At 52.2% G+C, this 22,595-nt stretch overlaps 7 protein-coding genes across 7 annotated transcripts; 3 read left to right on the forward strand and 4 right to left on the reverse strand.

Moving 5' to 3' along the window:
* Positions 1-19: 19 nt before the first annotated feature.
* Positions 20-288, reverse strand: J4E78_010440 (uncharacterized protein; the record flags this gene model as incomplete). The annotated part of the gene is made up of 2 exons (XM_049371018.1): positions 20-118; positions 166-288. The coding sequence occupies 2 exons, from the start codon at positions 286-288 to the stop codon at positions 20-22; spliced, it is 222 nt and encodes a 73-aa protein (XP_049217277.1).
* Positions 289-4,167: 3,879 nt separating this feature from the next.
* On the reverse strand, positions 4,168-6,784 carry J4E78_010441 (uncharacterized protein; the record flags this gene model as incomplete). The annotated part of the gene is made up of 2 exons (XM_049371019.1): positions 4,168-4,342; positions 4,920-6,784. 2 exons carry the CDS (start codon positions 6,782-6,784, stop codon positions 4,168-4,170), a joined length of 2,040 nt encoding a protein of 679 aa, XP_049217278.1.
* A 1,025-nt stretch (positions 6,785-7,809) lies between these two features.
* J4E78_010442 (uncharacterized protein) lies at positions 7,810-9,438 on the reverse strand (the record flags this gene model as incomplete). Its single annotated transcript, XM_049371020.1, has 1 exon — positions 7,810-9,438. The coding sequence occupies one exon, from the start codon at positions 9,436-9,438 to the stop codon at positions 7,810-7,812; it is 1,629 nt and encodes a 542-aa protein (XP_049217279.1).
* A 297-nt stretch (positions 9,439-9,735) lies between these two features.
* J4E78_010443 (uncharacterized protein) lies at positions 9,736-10,653 on the forward strand (the record flags this gene model as incomplete). The annotated part of the gene is made up of 4 exons (XM_049371021.1): positions 9,736-9,747; positions 9,919-10,114; positions 10,164-10,495; positions 10,546-10,653. 4 exons carry the CDS (start codon positions 9,736-9,738, stop codon positions 10,651-10,653), a joined length of 648 nt encoding a protein of 215 aa, XP_049217280.1.
* Positions 10,654-10,994: 341 nt separating this feature from the next.
* On the forward strand, positions 10,995-12,954 carry J4E78_010444 (uncharacterized protein; the record flags this gene model as incomplete). Its single annotated transcript, XM_049371022.1, has 3 exons — positions 10,995-12,117; positions 12,173-12,372; positions 12,418-12,954. The coding sequence occupies 3 exons, from the start codon at positions 10,995-10,997 to the stop codon at positions 12,952-12,954; spliced, it is 1,860 nt and encodes a 619-aa protein (XP_049217281.1).
* A 2,562-nt stretch (positions 12,955-15,516) lies between these two features.
* J4E78_010445 (uncharacterized protein) lies at positions 15,517-16,463 on the reverse strand (the record flags this gene model as incomplete). The annotated part of the gene is made up of 3 exons (XM_049371023.1): positions 15,517-15,881; positions 15,938-16,045; positions 16,097-16,463. The coding sequence occupies 3 exons, from the start codon at positions 16,461-16,463 to the stop codon at positions 15,517-15,519; spliced, it is 840 nt and encodes a 279-aa protein (XP_049217282.1).
* Positions 16,464-17,573: 1,110 nt separating this feature from the next.
* J4E78_010446 (uncharacterized protein) lies at positions 17,574-20,149 on the forward strand (the record flags this gene model as incomplete). The annotated part of the gene is made up of 12 exons (XM_049371024.1): positions 17,574-17,580; positions 17,633-17,727; positions 17,775-17,980; positions 18,031-18,295; positions 18,351-18,395; positions 18,447-18,519; positions 18,567-18,714; positions 18,765-18,896; positions 18,951-19,053; positions 19,106-19,456; positions 19,508-19,664; positions 19,713-20,149. 12 exons carry the CDS (start codon positions 17,574-17,576, stop codon positions 20,147-20,149), a joined length of 2,019 nt encoding a protein of 672 aa, XP_049217283.1.
* Between the last annotated feature and the right edge of the window lie 2,446 nt (positions 20,150-22,595).

Consider the following 22,595-nt stretch of genomic DNA (forward strand, 5'->3'; position numbering starts at 1 on the left):
ACTGTGATGTAGCGTCCGTTTAGTTCACGGGAGTACCGCACTGAATGCAGCATTTTCCGGGAATAACCCAGACCGTGTCTCCACGCTCGAGACAGGCAGGGCAGCGACGACCAGGTACCTGTAACGATCAGTGGACGCCCAGGACGATGATGCTTTTTTACCCACCGGCATAGTGACGATGCCCTCGGCGTCATTCATACAAGGAATGGCTACTCTATCGATGGGCGTGTTCATCCACATGACGCTTCTGGGTAGGTGTCGGTGTTGGAGTTGCATCTTGGAAGACATGGCTGAAGCGAATGACAGTGATGATCTAGAAGAGAGAGGCGAGCAAAATACGACTTGAGGTTTGAAGGAATGTGGAGCGACACTAAAGAATCAAGGTGAACAGAGCGAGTACCTCTCATCTAGGCCAGAGACGCGTCTTTATACATTCTCAGCTTCCCGAACGGCTTCGGTGCACCAGGATTCTCTATCGCTAGCGTAACCCTTGTGCTTCGCAGTGCGCTTGTAGCGCCATCGGTCTGCAGTTTTCCGAATTCAAGGAGACGACTCTCTCCTGTGCCTCTGACCTGCACGATGTGCATGGTGCGTTGTACACTTCCAACGAGAGCAGATCAGAAAATGCCTGCGCCATGTCTATCCACCTGCCTGGGAGCATATGGACAGGTACATGTCAACCAGTATCCCGGGGACGCTAAACTTCCAGATCGTCTACCTAACCGCAAGTCGCTCTAGAGGCTGTCAACGGCTGTATACACTGGTGCCACAAAGATTTGGACTGCGGAACCAATACCGGTACGCAAGGAGCTCAGCTGCATATCGTAATGGATCAATTTGACGCTGACGACGAAAAGATACGTTCCGCACGAGGTGTCCTTCACCAATATGCGATGAAACAGTACTGCTTCCATCACACCTAGTCGGAATCGCCAAGCCAACTTGAGGTCATTCGATCAGAACTCAATGGCACCACTATGGTTTGCTACCCTATCTTTGCTAGATAGTGTACGTGCGTGTCACGGCACCGTCAGTTTCGCTGAGCCTCGTCGCTTTTTCATTTTGTCAAGTTCGGCGCTAACGAAGCCACGATTATCTACAAGCCCTGCAACATGCAGCCGCAAGCAAACTTACGCCCTATCCCCGCCTTTCTGCACAGTCTAGGCTCGCGATGCTTTTGCAGCCTTGCATGAGCCAAACCGTTTGGCGATACATCCCGCGACCCGCCGCCCGTTTGGACTGCGATCGCCGTTTCGCTTCTTAGCTCATACCGATAGCCGTCCTTCCGTGGTATGACCATCTACAACTGTCGTACGTTCACAGCGGATGTCAATTCGAGCTGTCCAATCTCAAGCATCTAAAAGATGTAGGCAAGCTACGAGATCGCGATCTGAGATAACGGCTTGTCGTTTGTACTACACAATCCTTCGAACCCCGGTCCCTATCTTCCTCAGATTGAGGATGCGTTCCAAGCTCTTGTGTGCGGTGCAATATAGTCACGAGTCAAACTTTCGATCGACCAATCATGACATCCCTGCTGACATCGCTAAGCTTCCTCTACTTGTGGATCATCACTTGGTCTTTTGTCGATGGGACTAACACGTCTGACTCAAGCACTACTACACCTGAGGTATACTTCTCGATGAAGCAGCGGTGTTATAACCAGCGAAACGCAGCAGTTTCCTTCGCCTCTTACCCAGGCTTTTCTCATGCCAATCCTCCGGATATTGGAAGGGTGTCGGCAACAGTGCCTTTGCTAAGCTCTTTGTCCTCGCGCCCACGTTTCCGACTCAGACCCTGATGAACTGCTTTGAAAGCCGTGGCACAGCGCTCAGTCCGATCTCGGCTGCATGCTTTGCGCCGCAGCTGAAACGGAGTAGGCATTCTCTGTCTCGTTTCTTCGTGCAGGACCCGTGGCTAAACGTTCTCTCCCGACAGCGACTCTTTACTCCCGAACACTACACCGCTCCTTCACGTACCGATGCTTGGCATCGCTGGTCAAACCCTTTCGGCAACAGGTAGACAGTACGAATTCGAAACCCAGTCGCTTCAACCAACGGTACAAATTACGGGCGTTGGAAATGCTACGTCATTATTGTCGACCCGACAACTCACACGAAGATGCGAGGGTATTATCCACCATTAGTCTGGCGCTAATCTGTGTACTGCATCCCCCAGACTAAGGGGCCGTTCCGTCCGCCTACCGTGTCGAATAAACCCGCGTGGTAACAGTGGCACTGTCATGCTTCTTTCAGCAAGTGAGCTATCGGGCAAAATTACTCATTCATGGTCATGCGATAGCTGTATTCATCAAAGCTACCACGAATTCGGATTAACCAGGGTACACCATTGTGAAGACTTGCCCGGATCCAGACATACTGTTACCTCCGGGAAAATGAACCATATGGTGCTAAGTACCCACTAAGACTGTCGAAGCACGTTCGATAGTCCCCAGCGATTTTCCTCTCTAGTCGTACACCGGGCTCGAGAGACCGCCTCAGCAGAATTAGTCTTTGGTCAAACGCTGAGAGTAAGAGTATCTCGCAGCATGCCGGGTCTGATCCGTGAGGCCCACCCGTCACTCTCATCACCGAGCGATAGCTGTCAGTCGCTTCACTTCGCGAGCTAGCTACTCACATCATACTTCGCCGCTCGGTGCTCACTTTTGATCTGGTGCACGCGCTACACCGATGAATTCAGAAAAGTTCCCAACCTAACTAAGGCTCTTGTAGCATCCGCTCGGCACGGCTTGCTCGTATCCAGCTCATCACCACAGGTTGAATCACGTCTGAACTGGGCATTCCATACACCACCGATGAGCAGCCGACGATGGCTACAAATGGAGCCATCTGCAAAGCCCATGACCTCCGTTCCCGTCGATCGGCAACATTGAATATGTTCCAGCACCAGTATCCACGACTGGCCAAATGCATCCGCGTCCCGCTCAAACTACCAACAAGGTACTTTTTGCATGATGCAAGACACCCAAGAGGTACAGCCTCAACGCCACGCGGAGTGAGTTTCAACATCTTCGTCACACAGCATCGGCCGAGGTACGTACCGCCAGCAAATTCTGATTACCTCCCTTATTTCTTACCACCAGCCATCCGATTACACCCGCGCAACAGGTCTGCGGCACTTGATTGGGACCTATTTGCATCGTGGGACAACGTTTCTTTGTAACCATCGTGAGAAATGACATCGCACCAATATCACAGTATCTTCGTCAAAGACTCGACTCAACCACGCCAGGCTCGACGCCAATCTGCATGGGGAAATCCGTAGTGCAGCGACACACCGAGCTGGTGGGTGTAGCGACACACCCGGGAGATAATCCCCAGCCAGGCAACATGCACGGTACCGCCACAGAGCCGCATAAGGTCGGAAAGGTGGCCGTTGGTGATCATCAGCCTTGCCCTCCGATTTCAGTCACACTACAGGCGTCGCTTTTGTCTACCTCGAGGAAATGTGTCCAGGCAACTGCCGTGTCAACAGTCGCAGTGTCGTACAAACCGCGGCTGTCGCTCGGGTGATGCTGCCGCGTGGGACGAGGTGATGTCAACACTTTCAGCTAAGCCTTTGTGCTTGCTGGTGCGAATTGATCCTGTGTTCCTCGAGCCGGTAGCCCTTCCTGACCCATTCCGCGAAGCCGATAGGCGTTGGTTTCTGCGCGCATTTGCTGACACTCAGGCGAACACTATACCTCGAAACTGCCGACATCAACTCATCAAAGGCTGGATGCAACGAGACTGAATCTTGTTACACGCCATGCGGATGTTTTCGTTAGAGATTCAGGACACATGTTCTTCTTATGATGTATAAATGCATAGCAAATTGAGTGGGTACCGCGCAGTGTATCACCCACATACACACCCGAGATAACATACACTAAGCTCCAAGACGGAGCATCGGTCACCGTCATAACGACGCAAGCCTTCTCCTCAGCCCAAGCTTATGCTTCTCACCCCACAACTTATGAACAAAATGCTGAGGCCGCGACAAACTCTCATGATCAAACTGGTTCCCACGCTGCACCCGCGCGCCTCTCGGCAACAACTAAAGCACAGCATTAGCCACAACACCACACTCCACAAGGTGTGCACCAGCTCCAAGGAAACAAGAAGATAGGTCAAGTAGTAGCGGTCAGGAATAACAGATATAGTTGATTCAAGCCGTACTGACCGTCTTGGTGATGCGGACCAATAGCACACCCTTGGTGATGACACCGTTTGAGTCGTAGAGATGCAGCATGCGGAGGCCGGTCTGCAGGCGGTCGAGACGGAAGCATGCCCAGCCGGCTAGGTCATCCTTGCCGAAGCGCTCTTTGTCGATGACTTTGAATCTGAGAGGAAGAGGTTAGCATGGACATGGACAATCAACGAATGGGATAGCAAGCAATGGTGTGTCGTGGGGAAGCATCGCGCCCACGGCGAATTGCGTATAGCAAAGCTGTTCTCGCTGCAAAGTGGAGCAGTCGCGAGCCGGCCGATGAACGGAAGCCACAGCAGTATACCGGCTTGGTACTGCAGCGGCCCCATAGCTCGACGCTGAAACCCGATTCTTTGGATCACACGCAGAGTCATGCGGTGTCATCGAAGAAACGACGAGGCGCTGGCGCTGGAACAGCGTGAACGGGAATAACGGCGATCTGCAGGTGCAGTGATCCCGACCCTCATTCAACAGCCGTGCAACGACTGCTCACTCGGGATCTCTCTTTTAACGTTCTCCATACAGCGTAACGGCGCGTATGCAGCGAAATGATGCAATGTCACCCAGCCAGACCCCATGACCGCTATTCTACCACTTCTCTTGGTAGATCGGCAGAAGCATCCGTGGGTGGGTGCGAGGCCGATGCTTGAGGCTCTCATGGCGACCTGCATGTGCCTGACACGTAACGAAAGGAAAGAGATGAGACTCACCTGACAAATGTCAATTCCTCCGTAACACCAGGAACATTGACGAACTTGACCATTTCACCACCGAAGTCGGGGTTCGTGGTCCTTGCCTTCTCGGTCTCCTTCTTCAGGTCGGGGTCGATGGTCTTCGTGCCTTTTCCATCACCGGGCACATGTTCGGAGTTGCGCTCTTCGTGCGACTCAACATGCAGCTCGACCTTGACATAAGGCTTTAGATCCTTTGGATCGTCTTCGTCGGGTGGCAGAGGAATGTCTTGTCCTCCGAAGAACTCAATGCTTAGGTTGAGGTCGTGATGAGTTATCGCGGTCTTCTGTGTCGCTGCTTCGCTCGTGCTGCGGTAGCCTTCTGGTTTGAGAACCCATCCGGCGGTGCCTGCGAACATGGCTTCGTTTTGCATCATACCGCCGTCCCAGCGTTGCCAGTTCAGCGCTACTATCTGTACACCCGCGCGCCAGAAAACGGAAGGGTTCAAGTTTGTTGATGTCAACCGCGTGCCTTTGGGGTATGCGCGCATGAAGAAATGTTTGTTGTGTTCGAAGAGTCGGACGGGGTCGTTCTCGTGAACTTCCATCAGTGTACCTTCTGACAAAGAGAACACGTGGGTAGGAACCTTCGCTTCTGGAGCATCGAGAGTTTTGTACGAGTATCCTCCTAGGTAAACACCCAATCGTGATAGCGCTTCAATGACCTTGGGTTTCGGCGCTGGAGGGTTGTTCTCGCCATCTGGTCCGGCTTCTTTAGAGTCGTCCGAAGCCGCAGACTCGGTGCTCATGGTATGTTGTAGCTGGGGCGCTGCAGCTGACGCGGCAAGCGTTGTTGGTTGTGGTTCAGCCGCGGCTGGCTTCAGATGTCCACGCTTGACTTTCACTAAGATCTTGTTGTGCAGGTCCTTCAGTGTGGGAAGTTCAGCTTCGAGCAGACCCTGCGCTGGATCGAGAGGTAACTCAAGTAGCATGCCTTTCCAATACTCGTTCATGATCTCGACCATGATCTCCTGTTGCTCTGGACTAGCGTGTACTTCGAGACTGACGATCAAGGGCAGGTTCGACACGGCAAATGCGTAGTCCCTGATGATTACACACACCGCGCGAAACGTCATGTCTTTGGTCAAAGTGTAACCGTGGGTTACCTTGGGCTCGGCTCTCGATGTATAGGAAGCGGAATGCCAGGGCTGAACCTTGTTGGCGTCCTCGTGAGGTGGCTCTGATGTCTCTTGTTCTTCCTCCTCGGATTTGTCCTTGCTGCCAAACTTCTGGGCTAGCCTTTGACGAATGCTGAGACCGGACTTTGATTTCTTCTTGTCTTTTCTCGCATCATTTGATCCTGGGTTGCCTCTCGCCATTTCCTCGTCAGAGCTGGAGTCGGAAAGCTCGTCTCCGTCCCAGACATCGACCTCGACGCAGCGACATCCTCGCATCAGGACGTTCTTGTAGGCATCAATGCTGGCGTCGCTTGACAGCTGATTGCCGGTAAGGTATGTGTTGTGGCTCGAGGAGATGAAGTAGTTGGAGATGGGATGCGACTCGTCGACTGGTTGCGCAGGCTTCAGGACGCTTGCTGAGCCCGACATGAAGTAGTTGGCGAAGTTGGAGAATGAGCCGTCGGCCAGGAGCTCAGCGTTCTGTCCTGAGCATTCCTGCTCCTCGACGAGCCACTGCTGTTGCCCTTTCTTTGTCGTCAAGTCGTAGCGCGTTGTGATCTGGTCGTAGACTCGCTTGAGGTGTTGCGTAAGGAGTGGTGATAAGGCATCGACCTTGCGAGCTGCAGCAGAGGCGGATGCTGTACCACCGCCTGCTTGAAGCTCGGGGTTGTCAACCTTGGGCGTACCCAGCTTGCTGTCTTTCTTGCTGTCTTTGTCGGGTAACATCTTGTGTTGATGTTACGAATACAGCGGGGTCGAAGGGAGAATAAAGTCAGGAGGGACGGCGGAAGGGGTTTATAGGCGGCAGCAAAGTGCAGAGTGGCAGCGGTGTATGATCCAGGACGCGTATGCGTGCCTGAGTAATGGCTGAATCCAGGCAGCTCAGCTGGCTCTGAGGTGTCAGTATCTCCTTCCCAATTGCGCAATTGGTTGATGGGCGGGTATCGTTGACATACATGCAATACGCACCGAAGATGTGCGCAACTTAATTTCGCGACTACAAAGCCTTTGTAGAGTGGTAGCGGGATCTAGTTGTGAAGGTATGAGGGGTGCGGGCCGCGACGTTGACGCGGGCGCAATAGCCTCATGGTCAGCTCGTGCCTGCCTTGGCTTGCCGCATCGGCGTTTGATCATCCAATTGGTGGAGCACATGCATCGCTAATACCTGCTAGAGATTGACACGCAGCTTCCGACGTTTGCTGCATGCGCAAGGTGAATGAATGGGGGCTGCCCTGTTTGCGGCGCTGACTGAAAAGGGTCTAGCTTTGACATGTGCCTCTGCAGCCTCGCCAAGCCCACCGACGTCACTCAGGGTCCAGCATGGCCAAAGATATCATCGTCCGATGATCACTGACATTCTTGACGCAAATTACACTCGCGATGGTGAAGTCACGGAAAGAAGCAGAGAGCGAAGTCCGATCTTGGGGTTTCGATCATGTGTTTACGTGGACCGATAGCCCGTGAGTATACAATCGCTCCACTGCATTGAATGTAGACTGACTGCCTCATAGCAATGCGCACTACTCGCCACACAAGCACAGCGGGAAGACGACTCATCTCGTACTCAATGGCTCTATTACATACACATACCCTGATGACCCCGACGCGACGAAAGAAACCATAGGTCCCGGCGCTAGATGGGATGTCGATGCGAACAAGGTGCACGAAGTATGGGTAGGGAACCAAGGCTGTACATATGTCATTGGAGAATGAACTATCGGAGCACTGCGCGCATGCCCGTTCAGCATTGCTTAGCCCAAGAACCCATGCTGTCCCAAGTATTTGATAGCGTCGAGTGCCAATTGGTCTGCCTTGACCAGCTCTTGCTCTACCATACGCTCGTACAATCCCTGTAGTTTTGTTTCCTTTGGAGGGTGTTGGAATTTGCATTTGCGGAGGTAAGGGCATTTCCCGTTGCGCTTCCAATTGCTACAGACACTCGTTTCCTTCTTTGCGGCGACTGGTGCCCGCGGGGGAGGAGGAACTCGAATGACTGGTGGAGCAATCTTTGAAGATGTGGGTTCTGGCGCTTCGTCGCTGTCGTCTGAGTCGGAGTCGGACTCCTCTTCCTCTTCTTCGGAACTTGATACCACAGATGACTCTGATAACACTGAACTTTCGGCCTCAGACTCTGTCTCGCTCTCGTATCCTAAACCCAGATCCACCACGCTCGGCGCAGATTGCTTCTTTATCATGCTCTCGTGGAGTTTCTTCCGTAGAGCCGCGAGCTCTTCTTGTCTGCGGTTCTCGGCATCCCATTTTGCGCCGTCTTCCTTCTTGATCGTATTTTCCTGCCTCCTTTCGCGAGGCTTCGGTTGCTGAATGTGGTCGTCGACGTGGTGCTCTCTCGGGGGCTTGCCGCTCACTCTGCGCAAAAAGTCTATCTCGGCTGCTCGTTTCCTCGCGGCTTCCTCTGCCTTCTCCACGATCCTCTTTTGTGTGGGGAAATTTCTTCTCCTGTCCTTGATCCATGCAGCGACCTCAGCTCCTGTTTGAATGCTGATCATCTCTCCCCCGTGCTCGAACGCGAAGCCCCCGCCCTTGAGCTTCTCCGTATACGCGGCTTCTTCGTCAATGTCCTCTTCATCGCTGCTCTCATCAGGAACTGGCTGCTTCGAGAGCCCCAAATTGACCTTGCGCTTCTTGTTGTCAGGTCGCACCACGGGAGGTGGAGGCAGGGAGAAGCCGAAGCTGGGCACCTGTGGGGGTACGGCGGCTTTGGCCCTCGGTGGCTTCGAACTTGGCTGCGATTGGTTTCGCTGCTGTTGTGCGTTGTTGTTCCGGTCGTTCAGTTTTCTCTTCTGACCGGCGTGTTGAGGCGGCGAGTTTTGAGGGCTCGGTTGGTACTGATGGGACTGTGGTGACTGGGGAAAGGGGACGTTGCCTGTGCTTGTCATATGGTTGGCGTACGCTGCCATCGATTGCACGCCGGCCGGTGTCGACATGTATGACATGACCTGGGCGAGAGCGTTGGGGTCGTATTGCTGCTGTGTCGCGCCATATGTTTGAGCGGTGCCGGCGAAGGACGTATTGTTGTAGCCATTCGGGGAGGCGTTGTTGGGCGGCGCATTCGCCTGATGTTGTCCGTTGCCGGCATTGTAACCTCCTCTGTTATTTGCGCCGCCTCTGTTGTTCTGATAGCCTCCTCGCTGGCCTCCTCTGCCGCGCGCATCTCCGCGACCGCGACTCTGCCCATGACCACCTCTTAGATTGCCTCCAGAGCTGTTGAAGCCACCTCCCCGGTTTTGATTGCCGCCTCTCACGCGACCCCTATCACCGCCTCCTCGGGCAGGGCCGCCCCGTTGACTCGCGTATGGTTGCTCGCTGGATGTAGCCTTCGGCGGCGGCGGCGGCGGAGGAGGAAATCTGAAGGACGACATCGTGTTGGTTGAGAAGTCGTATTGCGCGCGTATGAAAGTGCTAAGACATTAGGTATAATAGTTACAAGAAACGAAAGATGGTATGGTGGAAATCGCGAAAACGCTGGGAAGGCTGTTGCAGGACATGCGACGCGCCTCGGGAGTCCGCAAATCCCAAAAGTTCCTTATCGATACCACTAGCGCGGCGCTAGTGGTCACCCAGAGGACTCACCATCAACTCCATTGTCTATATCCACCATGTGCACGTAGCGACCGAATCTCTGCTCTTATACCCATGAAGCCTCCAAAGCTGCGATCATGTTCATACTTGTAAGTTGCTCCCAAATCCATTGTCGCCTTCATCGCCTACGCGCTTTCGCGCTGCGCGTCAGAAAATTTGAGCGGAAGAGAAAGACGGGACATGGCTATGACTACGCGTAAAGCAGTCGCTGGCGATCGCGTCGTGCGCATGCTGTGGATCTTGTACTGATTATTGCATAGACCACGATTCAAGACTTGATACAAATCAAGCCGCAGGACTTCGAGAAGCCTAGCGCACAAGCTATCAAAGATGTAGTCAACGACAAGTACAGCAATAGGATCGTTCCCGGTATTGGCCTATGCCTCTGTATGTGGGATCTCATCTCAGCTACCGAAGGTCTGATCGGTCACGGGACTGGACTTGTCAATGTCAACAGTCAGTAATGTCGCGCCGCTTTCAAGGCCTTCACTTACATTAGTCACAGTCGAATTCCGTATGACTGTCTTCCGCCCATTCCGTGGCGAAATCATCTACGGACGGATCAAGTCATCAAACGAAGAAGGCATCATTCTTGACCTGGAATTCACATCGGAAGTCTTCGTTCCCTACCAAAATCTACCAGAGAACTCCTCCTTCTCTAAAGCTGAGATGGTGTGGATCTGGAACTCTGAAGGCACAGAACTTTTCTTCGATAAGGGCGAGCCAGTTCTGTTCAGGGTGGAGCATGAAGAGTGGTATGATCAGAGGCCTACCATCATAGAAAAGGATGAGAAGGGCGAGATTATCGAAGAGAGACCGACGGCCTGGAAGATCATCGTAGGTTTTCTGAACTTCCAATATCAAAGCATTGCTGACGTGTAACTTAGGGATCAATGGCTCAACCTGGTCTTGGTCCTACTCTATGGTGGGCTGAAGGCGGAGAAGAGGAAGAGGGCGAAGAAGGCGATGTCGACATGGAGGGTGCCGAGGAATGAGTGCCTCTGGACGGCCGCTGCTTGTTATTTTATCTAGTACACTAGAATATGGCAGATTTCACGGCCAATTCTGCTTCGTTGGAATGTCAGCACGAAGCAGAACTCGCTCTCAACCCTTCAGCCACACAGAATTTGACCTTCATTGACGCGTCTAGCCGCTACAGGAATGTTCTGCGTTGGGCAAACATCATCACACAACGCTCTGTAAGCGCAATGCAAGATGTTCCTCGCCAGTGCAGGTGCATTCTAAGCAAACAAAATCGCTTCAAATACCTGCATGCTACGCTGCCCTCGTGTACCCTTCTCAACCACACAACATTCATAACAATATCAACATCAACATGACCAGCAGTGATACAGTCGAGAATAAGATCACCAAGAAAAACGATCCAGATTCCTGGACGGATTTATTAACGCTCGATCCTGAATCTTATCGCCTCCACGAACTGACACTGCATCCCTACTACGACGACTCAAAAACGCCAGCCGACGATATACTTCAGTCCTGGGGACCTCCCGAAGCCTTCTCTATCCTAACACTATGTGCTGCTATCCAAAAGAAATGCTCTCTCACGGCCTTCAAAGCGTATCTACAAACATACGCGGGAAGTCCTGGGTTTCGAGAGACCTTGACCAACCACGGCTGGCCCCTGTTGTATTATGCGGCTGAACGCAACTCTGTTGAGATGATATCTGTTCTTCAGCAACATGGTGTCAACACTGAAGTCCCTAACAACACGTTTGCCATTCCCTTGCTAGCATACGTAGCTATTCATGGTCAAGCAGAAGCCATCGACACCAGCGAAGTCATGAAGCTTGTGCTTGCCAATGGGGCCAATCCTACGGTCATACCCATGGACATGTGGGTCAAGTTCTTGGAAACGCCCCAAGACGAGCCTGTTGCCGCGATCTCGGTTCCTAAATCTGCCTTGCAGAAGTCAGCATGGTGTACCCCGACGCTCCGGCCTGTTCTAGCTCGGGCCCTGCACCTGACCCATCGATATCTACTGTCCTTGGCTTACAAGATAGCACCGCTGCATGCCAGAGCGCGTCAAATCGCCAAAGGAAACAAGATGCTTGAGCTTACTAAGCTTCCATACTTCCTTGTTGGCCAGCGATGTGCGACGAGATTGGTCATGAAGAAGGTCTACTCACACATCGCTCATCGTACCATGAAACCACTGATCATGGCGTTCGCGGGTGCGTCTGGTCACGGCAAGACAGAACTAGCCAGATCGATGGGACAGCTTCTATCCGTGGATACCGTATCGATCGATTGCGCCAGTTGCGGTGATGTTTGGGCACTCTTCGGGTCGACTGCGGGTTGGGACCGGAATGAGGACGGGTCGAAGCTCAACAACTTCCTGACTGACCACAGTGGAAAGCGATCGGTTGTATTCCTAGACGAATTTGACAAGACTAATCAGAAAGTTCGGGACGCGCTTCTCAACATCATGCAGAGCGGTAAGTCTCCTACGTCTTTGACGATGCGCGCGCACTATGAGCTAACCTTGAGCAGGTGAGTACGAAAATCGGCGTTCCAACAACGGTGTGGACTGCAAACAGACAATATGGATCGTTGCGACGAATTTCGGTGACGACGAGATCAACACGTACTATGCGAAACACATCGAGAGGCTCAGTGAGAAGCAAAAGCACAACCTCGATATCAGACCCCTCCAAGTGAGTCTGGCACAGAAGTACGGTAGCAAGTTCGGGGTAAGTACTTCTATTTCAGCCACGCGTATCCGCTAACCAGTCTAGATGCCGTTCACCGGGCGTCTGCATCTGTTCGTCCCCTTCCTCCCATTCTCGCCCTCTGAGTGCGCGGTCGTACTCCACAAGTTCATGCTGGAATACGCGACCAGCATCCGCCAACCGATCGATCACGATCCTAGCGTCATCCGATACATCGGACATTGTAGGTTATCACTCGTTGACGACGGCAAGATATGTACCGCCTTGACTGAGAAGTACTACAGTAAGGATCTCGGTGCGCGAAGCTTGGACAACGCTGTCAGGGAGGTCAGGGACGAACTTGCGGACAAGTACAGCGAGACCGACGTCCTTGCCACGGAAGATCTTAACGACGGACCTCTTCAGACGTTCATCGTGCGTCGGTTCCTCATTGCGGATGACGTCTATGAAGTTGGAGTGTTCACGGATGGAACGAGTGGTGGGGAGGAGACCGATAGTGAAGAAGGGGCAAATGGTGACGACGAGGCGAAATGGGGAGACGGTGTTGCCGGATGGAATAAGTGGGATGAAGATGGTTCTCCTTCAGACCGCGACGAGGATTAGAAGCAAAAGATTAGCAGTATCTAGTCTTCTATTACTATCTGTTGTGTATCTACACCTTCATAGGTAGGGGTTAGATGTAGCAGGCTAATATGATTAGCTCTTGCATATGCTGTACAATGATCAACCTGGTTCGCCTGTAAGAACAGATCTCAGCGCAGTCACATATGAATGATGTGGGAGGGAGAAGCAGACTTCTAGTCAAATAGTCATCTATCAATGCTATCAAGTAGATCCAACATATGTTTCTGACGTCTCATTCTCGCTGATGATGTATTGGGTGTTGACTGTGGCGTATGCTGTGGCATTGGCCGTTCATGACTATGGCTTGCTTGAGGCGCGAGTGGAGCAACGTTTGTTGCATGATTCAAAGACACTGTGCTGCTTATCGCTGGCCGTGGACTTGAAGAGGCAGAGGACACCGACCAGGGTCTACCAGTCTCAGCCTGATCTCGTGTGGCCAGAGAAAGGTGTGTTCGTGAGGAGACAGAATGAAGCTCGAATCTCGGCGGCGCGACTGATATTTCGTTGGCGGTAGCGGTCGGCTCGCTGACCGTATGGGAGATGGCAGGTCTGTGTCTCGGGATAGCCGGTAATTCTGAGGCAAATGTTGTGTTGTATGCTTGGCTCGCAGGCAACTCATAGTTAGTCGTTTGCGAGCTGAGCCGTAGACTATGTCTAGAAGTATGAGCTGGTTCGCTACCTGGCAGCTCTACTGCCAGACTCACATCCCCCAATAACTCCGATAATGTCTCAATCCTCTTGTCTTGGAAGACATGGGGTCTTGGGGCTAGAGTCGGCGCGGTAGGATGGAACGCGTACGGATTCACTGGTCCGTCTGAGTTTGTGCCACTCATGAAGCTGTCGCCCGCCAATTCTGCTGGCGCTTGATGCGTCTCTGGATACGTATAGGCCCATGTGTCTTTTCCGACTGACTGTGTGTTATACGCGTCATCACGTACTTTACTCAGCGATGAGCGTGAGCTTCCATGAATCGGCTGATCAATACTAAGATGACGCTTGGTATCTTCGAGCGATGTTTCCGAGCGGGGACTGCGCTGTTCAGCCGATGTATATGTAGGGGGCGGACTGCTTGGTAGGCTGGGAGGCGATTGATATCGCGAGTTGTATGGCTTGTAGTCTCGGTGGTCTGGCATTACTTGCATTTGTCCACATAACGATCGTAGGGTGGACTTCACCGCATCAATGGTCGACGCATCTTGTGTGTATGGTGCTTCGGTAAAGAACGACTTCTGATACGCTGGCCACGAAGTGTTGTTGGCAGGGTAAGATGTCGTTCGATTGTTGTCCCCCAAGAAGACCTTCGGTGAGCCATCACCCAGTTGAGCGTGGCCGGTTGATCTTCTGTGCCGCGACACGATGTCATCAAAGTAGGTCGTATCTTGATACGTTGGCAACGCCCTAGTATTGGGAAGGTCCTCCAAGCGATTGAGGAAGCTGAGCACATTCGATAACTGTTGATGGCATACCATGAGTTCGCTCTTGCGGTCCGCTAGTCGTTCTCGGTCTTTGAGAATGTGTCGAAGTTTCTGAGATTGGTCCAAGATATTGCGATGCTGCTCGACACTGCCGCAGTCCACCCATCTGCCGATCTCCTCCAAGGCGGAGTTGGTATTCTCGATACAACTCCTTATCCAAGGGAGTCTCTCGGGTGTCTGTGCGAGTCTTGTCCCTACCGAGCCAACGGCCACCAAACGCTCAACCTCGGACAGGTCGTTACGAACGATTCGTATCGTTCGCAAGAAAACTTCGCTCTCGCTCCCTACATCTGCGCTACGTATCGCAAGATCAGCGAACTGAAACGCCTTGCTGACACTGGCAGATCTCGTGGGTATACCTGCTACATAGTAAGCCCTGCGCTGCGCTATGATCGTACAGCTTTCATACCTATCAGTCCGCTCATATTATGAGATTCTGACTAGTTCGAATAGTAACGGAGAAGCTCCTCAGCGAAGACTGATGCTCATGATGAAACGTAGATGCAGGTCGTGAAGAATAAGTTCACGAGCATGGCAGCTGCCGGTGGGCGGCTCATAGACCCCCAACACTCTGTAAGCAGCGAAAGCACCAACAAGGCTGAACCTGCGGGTACTGGAATACCCCTCATGCTGTGTCGCAGTGCTTCGAGAACCGATCTGCAGCTCAATGCTTCTTTCCACGGGCTGAGCTCATGCGTCTGCGCCTAAACATAGGGTCATTGCTCCGCGGGCCATGATGCCGGGCCTATACCAGATAATCGAACCCATCGACCTAAGAATATCTCACGACCGAGTGGCTGCTGCGTGTGTCGCGATGGCGAGTCGCAGATTGGACGGAGCAGAAAGGGACGCTCCTTCTCCGCGCCGGTGGCACTGGCGCTAAGACACATGGAGTTTAGTGCAAAAGCAAGCATCAACTTCGCTCTTCAGCCTCGTCCCTTCCTCCTGTGCGTTTCCGCCCGCACCCATCGCCATATCCCAGACGCATCTCAGCTGATCAATTGGTGCATTGCATACTGCATAGACTATCGATGAAACGCCATTCTCGCCCCACCACACCTCGTCCTCATGCCGCAATCTCCTTTTCCAGCAGCACGCGTGACGGCACCAGCACCTGCCCCTGGTCTCCGATAATCTGTAGCAATGCTGGGAACACTGCCAACCCCCCATGTTCGCTAGAAAACCCGAAACGGAAGACTCCGGGCTGTTCAAAGAGTAGGAACGCGAAGTTTGCCGATCGCGCAAGAATCATGTCCAGATTCTTGCTGCGCTGAGTTTCCAAGCCACTCTGCACGAAGGGCGCCACGATGGCGTCCAGGTCTGCAGCCGCACTGGAAAATCTGTGGAATCGGTCTTGCGTATTCTGGCCAACTCGACCATGCAGGAGAGCACCAGTCATGGCCTTCCATTTGCTGTACATGGCGGATTGCGCTGAGTTGTGGAGTTAGCTTCCCAATACAGACTTCGAGAGGCTGAGCTGAACATACCGGCATTTTTACCATCTTTTCCAGGAACAGCTGAGGCGAGCGGCGCAAGCTCACCCGGAAGCAAGCTCTCAACGCGTTCTCCGGTGCATCTCGAAAGCACACTCCACGCTACGATGAGGCGAAGCGTTTCGGCTCGGGTTGAGATATTCGAGAGCATACTTGCAAGTACGGAAGAGCTTGTGCCAGTTGCAATCGCCAGCTCTTTCATATTTGCCTGGTTGATGCTGGCTGCCGGGACGGGAGAAACATGGTAAAACTCTCGAACGTGGTTTTTGATGTTGTCCCGTATCTTCAAGGCTGCGTCGGTGATAGTATCATCTGATGCAGGCTGAGGTAGCATATCGTCGATATCCGTAGCATAGGCGCTCGTAACCACTGCTGGGCCTTTCTCCAATCGTCCGCCGGCGCCGCTACTGGGTACATGCGGTGGTTGCTGAGCTAGCGTTGGATTGTATCGTTTTCTCTTCTGACGGCGTGACAGGAACAGGAATGCGGCTCCTGCGATCAGAAACCCGGCGAGCAACATCCCAATCGCCACTCCGGCAACTGCACCCCCTGCAAGTCCTTCTGAAGCCGACGATGAGCCAGCAGACGCCGTCGGGATCTGAGAACCCGCGACTTTGCTTGTAGACGATTTGGGCGCAAAAGATACAGCTGCGGTTGCAGGACTTGTCGACGCCCCAGCGGTCTGTCCAGTTGCTGGCGTTGGGCAGGCCATCGTACTCAATGCCGGGTTCCATTGCGGTACACATTCGGATGTGACAGTGTTCGAATTCACTGCTGACGGGATTGTAACGGACGATGAGCTGATCGAAAGCGGTGTCGCAGTTGTAATTGTCGCTGAAGGTGTGAATGTTGACCCTGATTGGGCTACTTGTCCGCCTGTTTGAGCGGACGAGGATCCTTGGTCTTGATTCGATTTAGATGCCGTTTGCTGGGCCGTTGGCTCCTGCCTGTGTTCGAGCTTCATCTTGAAAAATGGTAATACGATGGATTCACGACTAACACGGGTATCAAGACTTGGGTTCTCTTTGAATGGAGCCAGGATGTCGTTCTATAAGACACACGCACCGCAACCCGCTAGCTTAGCCCGATCAGATATATGCGGGTTTCAGCTGCACAGCAGTAGCGCAGGCTGCGAAGCTCTGACCGCATCATTTCTTCGCCGGAAATGGTAAATGTTGACGAGGCTGATCACAGCAACATGGTGTTGAACTCTATGGTGTGGGGTCCGAATGTATTGTTGCCGAACAGTCATCAACACGAGCCTGCGTGGCGTGTTACTACTGCATATCGGTCTGTCTCACCGAATCAACATCGTGTAACACCGCCGCAAATATATTGGCACCGCATCAGACCCCACGTTGTACTTTTTATGAGAGTGGTCTCGACCCGTCGGTAACAATGAAGTGTGAGGCTGAGCCAAGACTGGCTTTCCAGTGGCTGGACAGGGAAGACCGGCATATCTCAGCCTTGCCATGGCTTGCACCGGAAGACTATACTTGATCATCATCACTACGTGTTGTTGAGCGCACACGAAGCTACATCGCCGAAATTATTATTACACATCAGACACATTTTCATCATGGAATACTCTCAGTCCCGACCGGATTTGGTCGTATCCATCGATTTCGGCATGACATGTACGTACCAATTCGTAGGTCAGTAGTATATCAGTTCTCATCGAATTCACAGGTACTGGTGTCGCATATTGCAACGTAGCGACCGGATCTGACAGTGTGCGCCATATTCAACGTTGGCCTGGGCGGACACAAGCAAACGAGAACAAGGTAAGATCGTTTGTCTCGTACTATGATGCCCGAACTAAACGATATAGGTGCCGACATTGCTTGTATACCCACAGAACTCGGAAACACCGTCATCATGGGGTTTTCTTGCCGAAACCGCACAGGAAGGTAGTGGCGCAGGTCACGAGAGTAGGGAATGGTTCAAGATCATGCTCGACGAGGACCTACTGGAACAGATGAGATCCAAGTCTAGTGAGCCGTCCAAAGTACCGCATATCCAAGAAGTAGAGAAATGGTAAGCTTGGTGCTCAAAGTCGGTCTAGCAGTGAGCTAACAATTTTCCAGGTACACGGATTATTTCAGCTACCTCTACCGTACGATCGAAGCGCGACTACGAGGCGAACTCGCAAGCCGATGGGAAGACGCGAACATCGAGTTCATCTTCTCGGTACCTACAACATGGAAACCTATACCCACTGTGGAACGATTCAGGAAGACGATATCCGCAGCTGGTTTTGGGTCGTGCGCCAGCCACACAGCATCAATAGGGCTGACGGAAGCCGAAGCGGCTGCGGTACATACAGCGCGGAGTATGCCTGGTATCTTCAAGGTGAGTCGCCTAGCAGATCATGATACTCTTGCGCAGACTATAACATTACCAACAGGAGAATGAGTTACTCTTCGTATGCGACGTAGGTGGAGGTACAACGGTGAGAAAGCATCGTAGTGCCGCCTCATGGCTAGTTCGCTGAGTGTTATAGGACCTATCGGTTTTCCGAGTGAAGAACACTCAAGGTGGCTCTCTTACTCTCGAACAGATTGATGTTGTATTCGGTAAGGTTCTCGCAGCATTACACCTGTGCTATACTGATCCCACGGAGGTGCCACCATCGGAGCCGCACAACTCGACAGTCTATACGAAAAAGCGGTGCTACAGCGATTGGAGCATGCCGATCGACTTCAGCCAATGGGACTTCAGGATATACATCAGGCGGCATGGGAAATGCGAATCTCGAAGGAATACCAAAAGTTTGTTTGCATAATCGAAGAGAGCGATGACATTCTTACTGACCGCTCAGTGCAAAATGCGACTACGGCTCGGAAGAGTCTTTGATGGATACCGAGACCTTTGCGGTGCGGGTACCCAAGCTGGACAAGGCTTACACCAATCGAGAATGCGCTCTCAGTGGCGGCGACATGTACTTCCAGCGGTCAGACTCACACGTGAGACCCATCCGTGGTATTCTCAACTGACACTCCTATAGAGACGATTTGAAAGGCTTTTTCGACACTCAGGTATCTAAGCTTTTCGAAATGATGGACAAACAGCTCTTTCGTGTGCAGCGAAAGTTTCCATCCGAACAAGTGGTACGTCAATTACACATCTCATGCTATAAGGTCACAGTCTCACCCAATCCAGTCGCATCTCGTCCTCTCCGGAGGCCTCGGCAACTCCGCATACGTTCAAAACTGTCTACGAAGCCGATACGCATTCGGCAGCACACCACACTCCAACGCACAGCATATGCAGATCCGCATCGCACCCGACCCGCAGCTTGTGGTCTGTAAAGGCAACGTAGCCGATCGTGTGCAGAAGCTCAAGTCTGGACAGTCGGTCTTAGGATGGCGATGCAGTCGCGCATCCTACGGTACCATGTGCAAGATATTGTACGACCCGTTCAATCTTGCGCACTTTGGGCTGAGGACGGAAGTAGATCCTTTAGACAAGAAGGAATACGTTATGGATTGCATCGACTGGTTTATTAAGCAGGTAAGCGCAACGCATATCTCCACTGTGATCGCAAGACGCTGACTAGGTTAGGGCGAACCGGTATCGAGCGACTTCCCGATAGTAAAAAGCTTCCAACGAAAATGCCCGCCAGCCTCATCCAAGAGCCCCAACCCACCAAGGATCTATCCCACGGAAGTTATATGCACAGAAGTCGACAAGTCTCAGTTACCCATAGTAAAGAACAATGGTAAGTGTATATCCCCAGCATTATGAAACACAATGCTAACATCCTCAGCGTGCCGCTCCATCTGCAAAATCGAATCCGACTTCTCATCCCTCCCGCTGTCACTTTTCAAACTCAAAAATCGACACTGGTGGAACTCCGGCCCGAAATACCACCGCATCAACTACGTCGTCAAAGTGAATCTCGGGCCCGCTGATGTGTCTTTCGAGCTATGGCATAACGGTGTTAAGCTTTCGAAAGACAACTCCATCAAAGTTGAGTGGCAAGCGAGTGCGCCGCCTGATCCGAATGCAACAACCATCGCGCCGGACTTCCCGATGAACAGTTTGCCGGCGGTATCGAGTTATGATGCAGCGCATCGTCGTACGGTAAGGTCGGTTGGGGATGGTGGCGGTAGGCTGGGGACGAATTGGGGGAAGTGGGAGAATAAGAATGGCGTGAGATCGCAGGTGATGTCGGCGTCGCAGAATGGGTCGAGGGTGTGGTAGGAAACAGTATTGTTTGCCTCCATGCGCATCGTGGATGGATTCGCTGAGATTCAACTTCTTGTACGCAGGTTGCGGTTTTCGCGCGTTTGTCGTTCCCGGAGCCGTGTGTTAATCATGTTTCTGTTTCTGTAGCGAAGTCGGCCAGCGCCTAGAACCGCAGGAACATGGTGTTCCAAGCATACAACATGTTTATCGCAGAGTCTCCAACGTGCCTCTCAAACCCCGCTCATTCATCATAAGATCTATCCAAATCACAGCATCGCACAACAGGAAAAGTGCCGCAACCGCCATGAACATGACCATCAGAACGACGAAAAATACGCCACAGGCGTAAAATAGCTGGCCGACTTTCTCTTGAACAGCAAAAGGCGGATCGAACAGCTGGCACCGACATATAGGACATAAATGTCCACCTGGAGATTTAACGAGCTCGGCAAGACAGTCTCGGCCCATAACGTGGTTGCAGGGAAGAAAGAGCATCCCGGCGTGAGTAGCGTTGTCATAGGGTTCCCAACAGAGGCAGCATGTGTTGTCGTTGAATGTGTCAGTCGGTACCGCCGGGAAGGTCCGCCAATTCAAGAATTCGTCTCTGGAGACGTAAAGGCCGAGGAAATTTTCGAACATGGCTGGTGTTTAGTTGGGTGGTAGGTCTGTAGAGTCCGTTTAGTACAGCACGGAATGCAAGGGCGTGTTAAGTATAGGTGAGCGGTGGGCAACCACGGATGAGGATGATGTTGGAAATGGTGGGTACCATCAAATCAGTTTTCCACGCTGGACGAATGAGAAGGGGGTTCTTTGCGCATATTGGACAACGGAGTGGTGGAACCAAGGAACATGATTATGATATAGAATATTAATTTACCTCAACGCGTAGAAGTACGCTTATTGCAGGTGAATGCCTATAAACGACGCTTAAACATTCTCGTACCTTTGCCGCTCAAAACCAACCCACTCACGATCCGAGTTGGGCTTTAAAAAGCGGCGGATTATAGACGGTCCCTCCGTATAGCAAAGCTATTACGATCTGAGCAAAGCAAAAGCGAACCAATACAACCGAGAATACGGTCGTTGAGAAGATGACACGGTCGCGCCGACTCAATAGTCCAAGGTCCATGCAACCCACGGGTACGCTAATTGCGATGGCGCAGAGAAACAGCACTGGAAGCTTCTGCCACTGCCATGGCGTCTGAAGAATCTCGTCTACTAGGTAGAAAATGCTGGTCTTCACTGCCAAGGCTCTGGAACGTCCAAATGAAATCATGAGATGAACATAGAGGGCCTGAACGATCGCGTAATTCCGCATCCCCAGTTCCAGCTGGGATTGCAAGATCGGGTTCCTCGGATATATGTTGGTAAGGCGCTGTAAGACGAAGTCGATCTGGTAGCACACGTTCGACATGTAGAACCAGGAGTTGACGACCTTGACTGGAAACCTGATCCAGGCCGGAAGTCTATACCAGAACGGTTGGAGTGTGTACCAGAACGCCTGGAGTCGACTGAAGGCGAAAATTGCCCAAATTTGCAGACGCATAAAGTAGTCCAGAAGGATACGTCCGAGGAAAACATTGGTAGGAGGCTGAAACCATACTGCTCGGCAGATGGGGCATTTGTCTCCATTTGGGGCTTCGATCATGTCTTCGAGGCAGACGTCTCCGAATACGTGATCGCAAGGCTGGACGCGCACAGCGCGATGATCTTCGTCGTATGGACCCCAACCTAAGAATATTAGTACATAGTTACATATCAAGATAGGGGGAAGTACTTACAGAACGTGCACTTGTCTTCGTAGAATTTGTCGTTCTCGCCAGCGCGAACGACATTCTTCTCGAGGAACGTTTTCTTTGTAACACCGAATAGCTTTTCGAACATGGTTGTTGTTTAGGTTGCGGGGTGAGTTTGGGAAGCTGTTGTAAGAGCCACGCGATTTTAAATAGTCGTGCAGATGTGTCAGTCCACTCCAATGTAGAGCCAAAAGGTTTGCAGGACAGGGCGCATTGTGAAACAACTCAAGTTGTTGGAGAGTGAAAGATGAGGTGAAAGTGAGAGAGCATTCACTCGTAATTACTGCGATGACCCAGAGGCGACGAGCCAACCACACATGCCGGATTTAATACGACTCATACGCAAAGAGATACTCTACGAAAGAGAGTAGTATCGCATCCCCTAGAACCTTGGTCGTAATTGCTGCGTATAAGTACAGTTAATAATGCGAGAGGCGACGATTGGTAATGTGGGAAGTGGCTGGTGTGGGCGTCACATCAAGCCGTCTACACCTAATGGTCAAAACCTGTAGTACTCTTTTGTTCGGCATATTCCAAACCCCGACGACTGACCAAAGGAAAGAGATGAGTAGAAACCATGGTCGGTAGGCACGGAGGAACGACGCGGGCAGTCTCCACGTGGATCCGCGTCACGGGCGCAGTTTAGCCGAGCACTAGCGCGCCGG

The sequence above is a fragment of the Alternaria triticimaculans genome (genome assembly GCF_023758025.1).
Source record: "Alternaria triticimaculans strain BMP 0046 chromosome Unknown scaffold_32, whole genome shotgun sequence".
In the NCBI taxonomy this organism is placed as follows: Eukaryota; Fungi; Ascomycota; class Dothideomycetes; order Pleosporales; family Pleosporaceae; genus Alternaria; species Alternaria triticimaculans.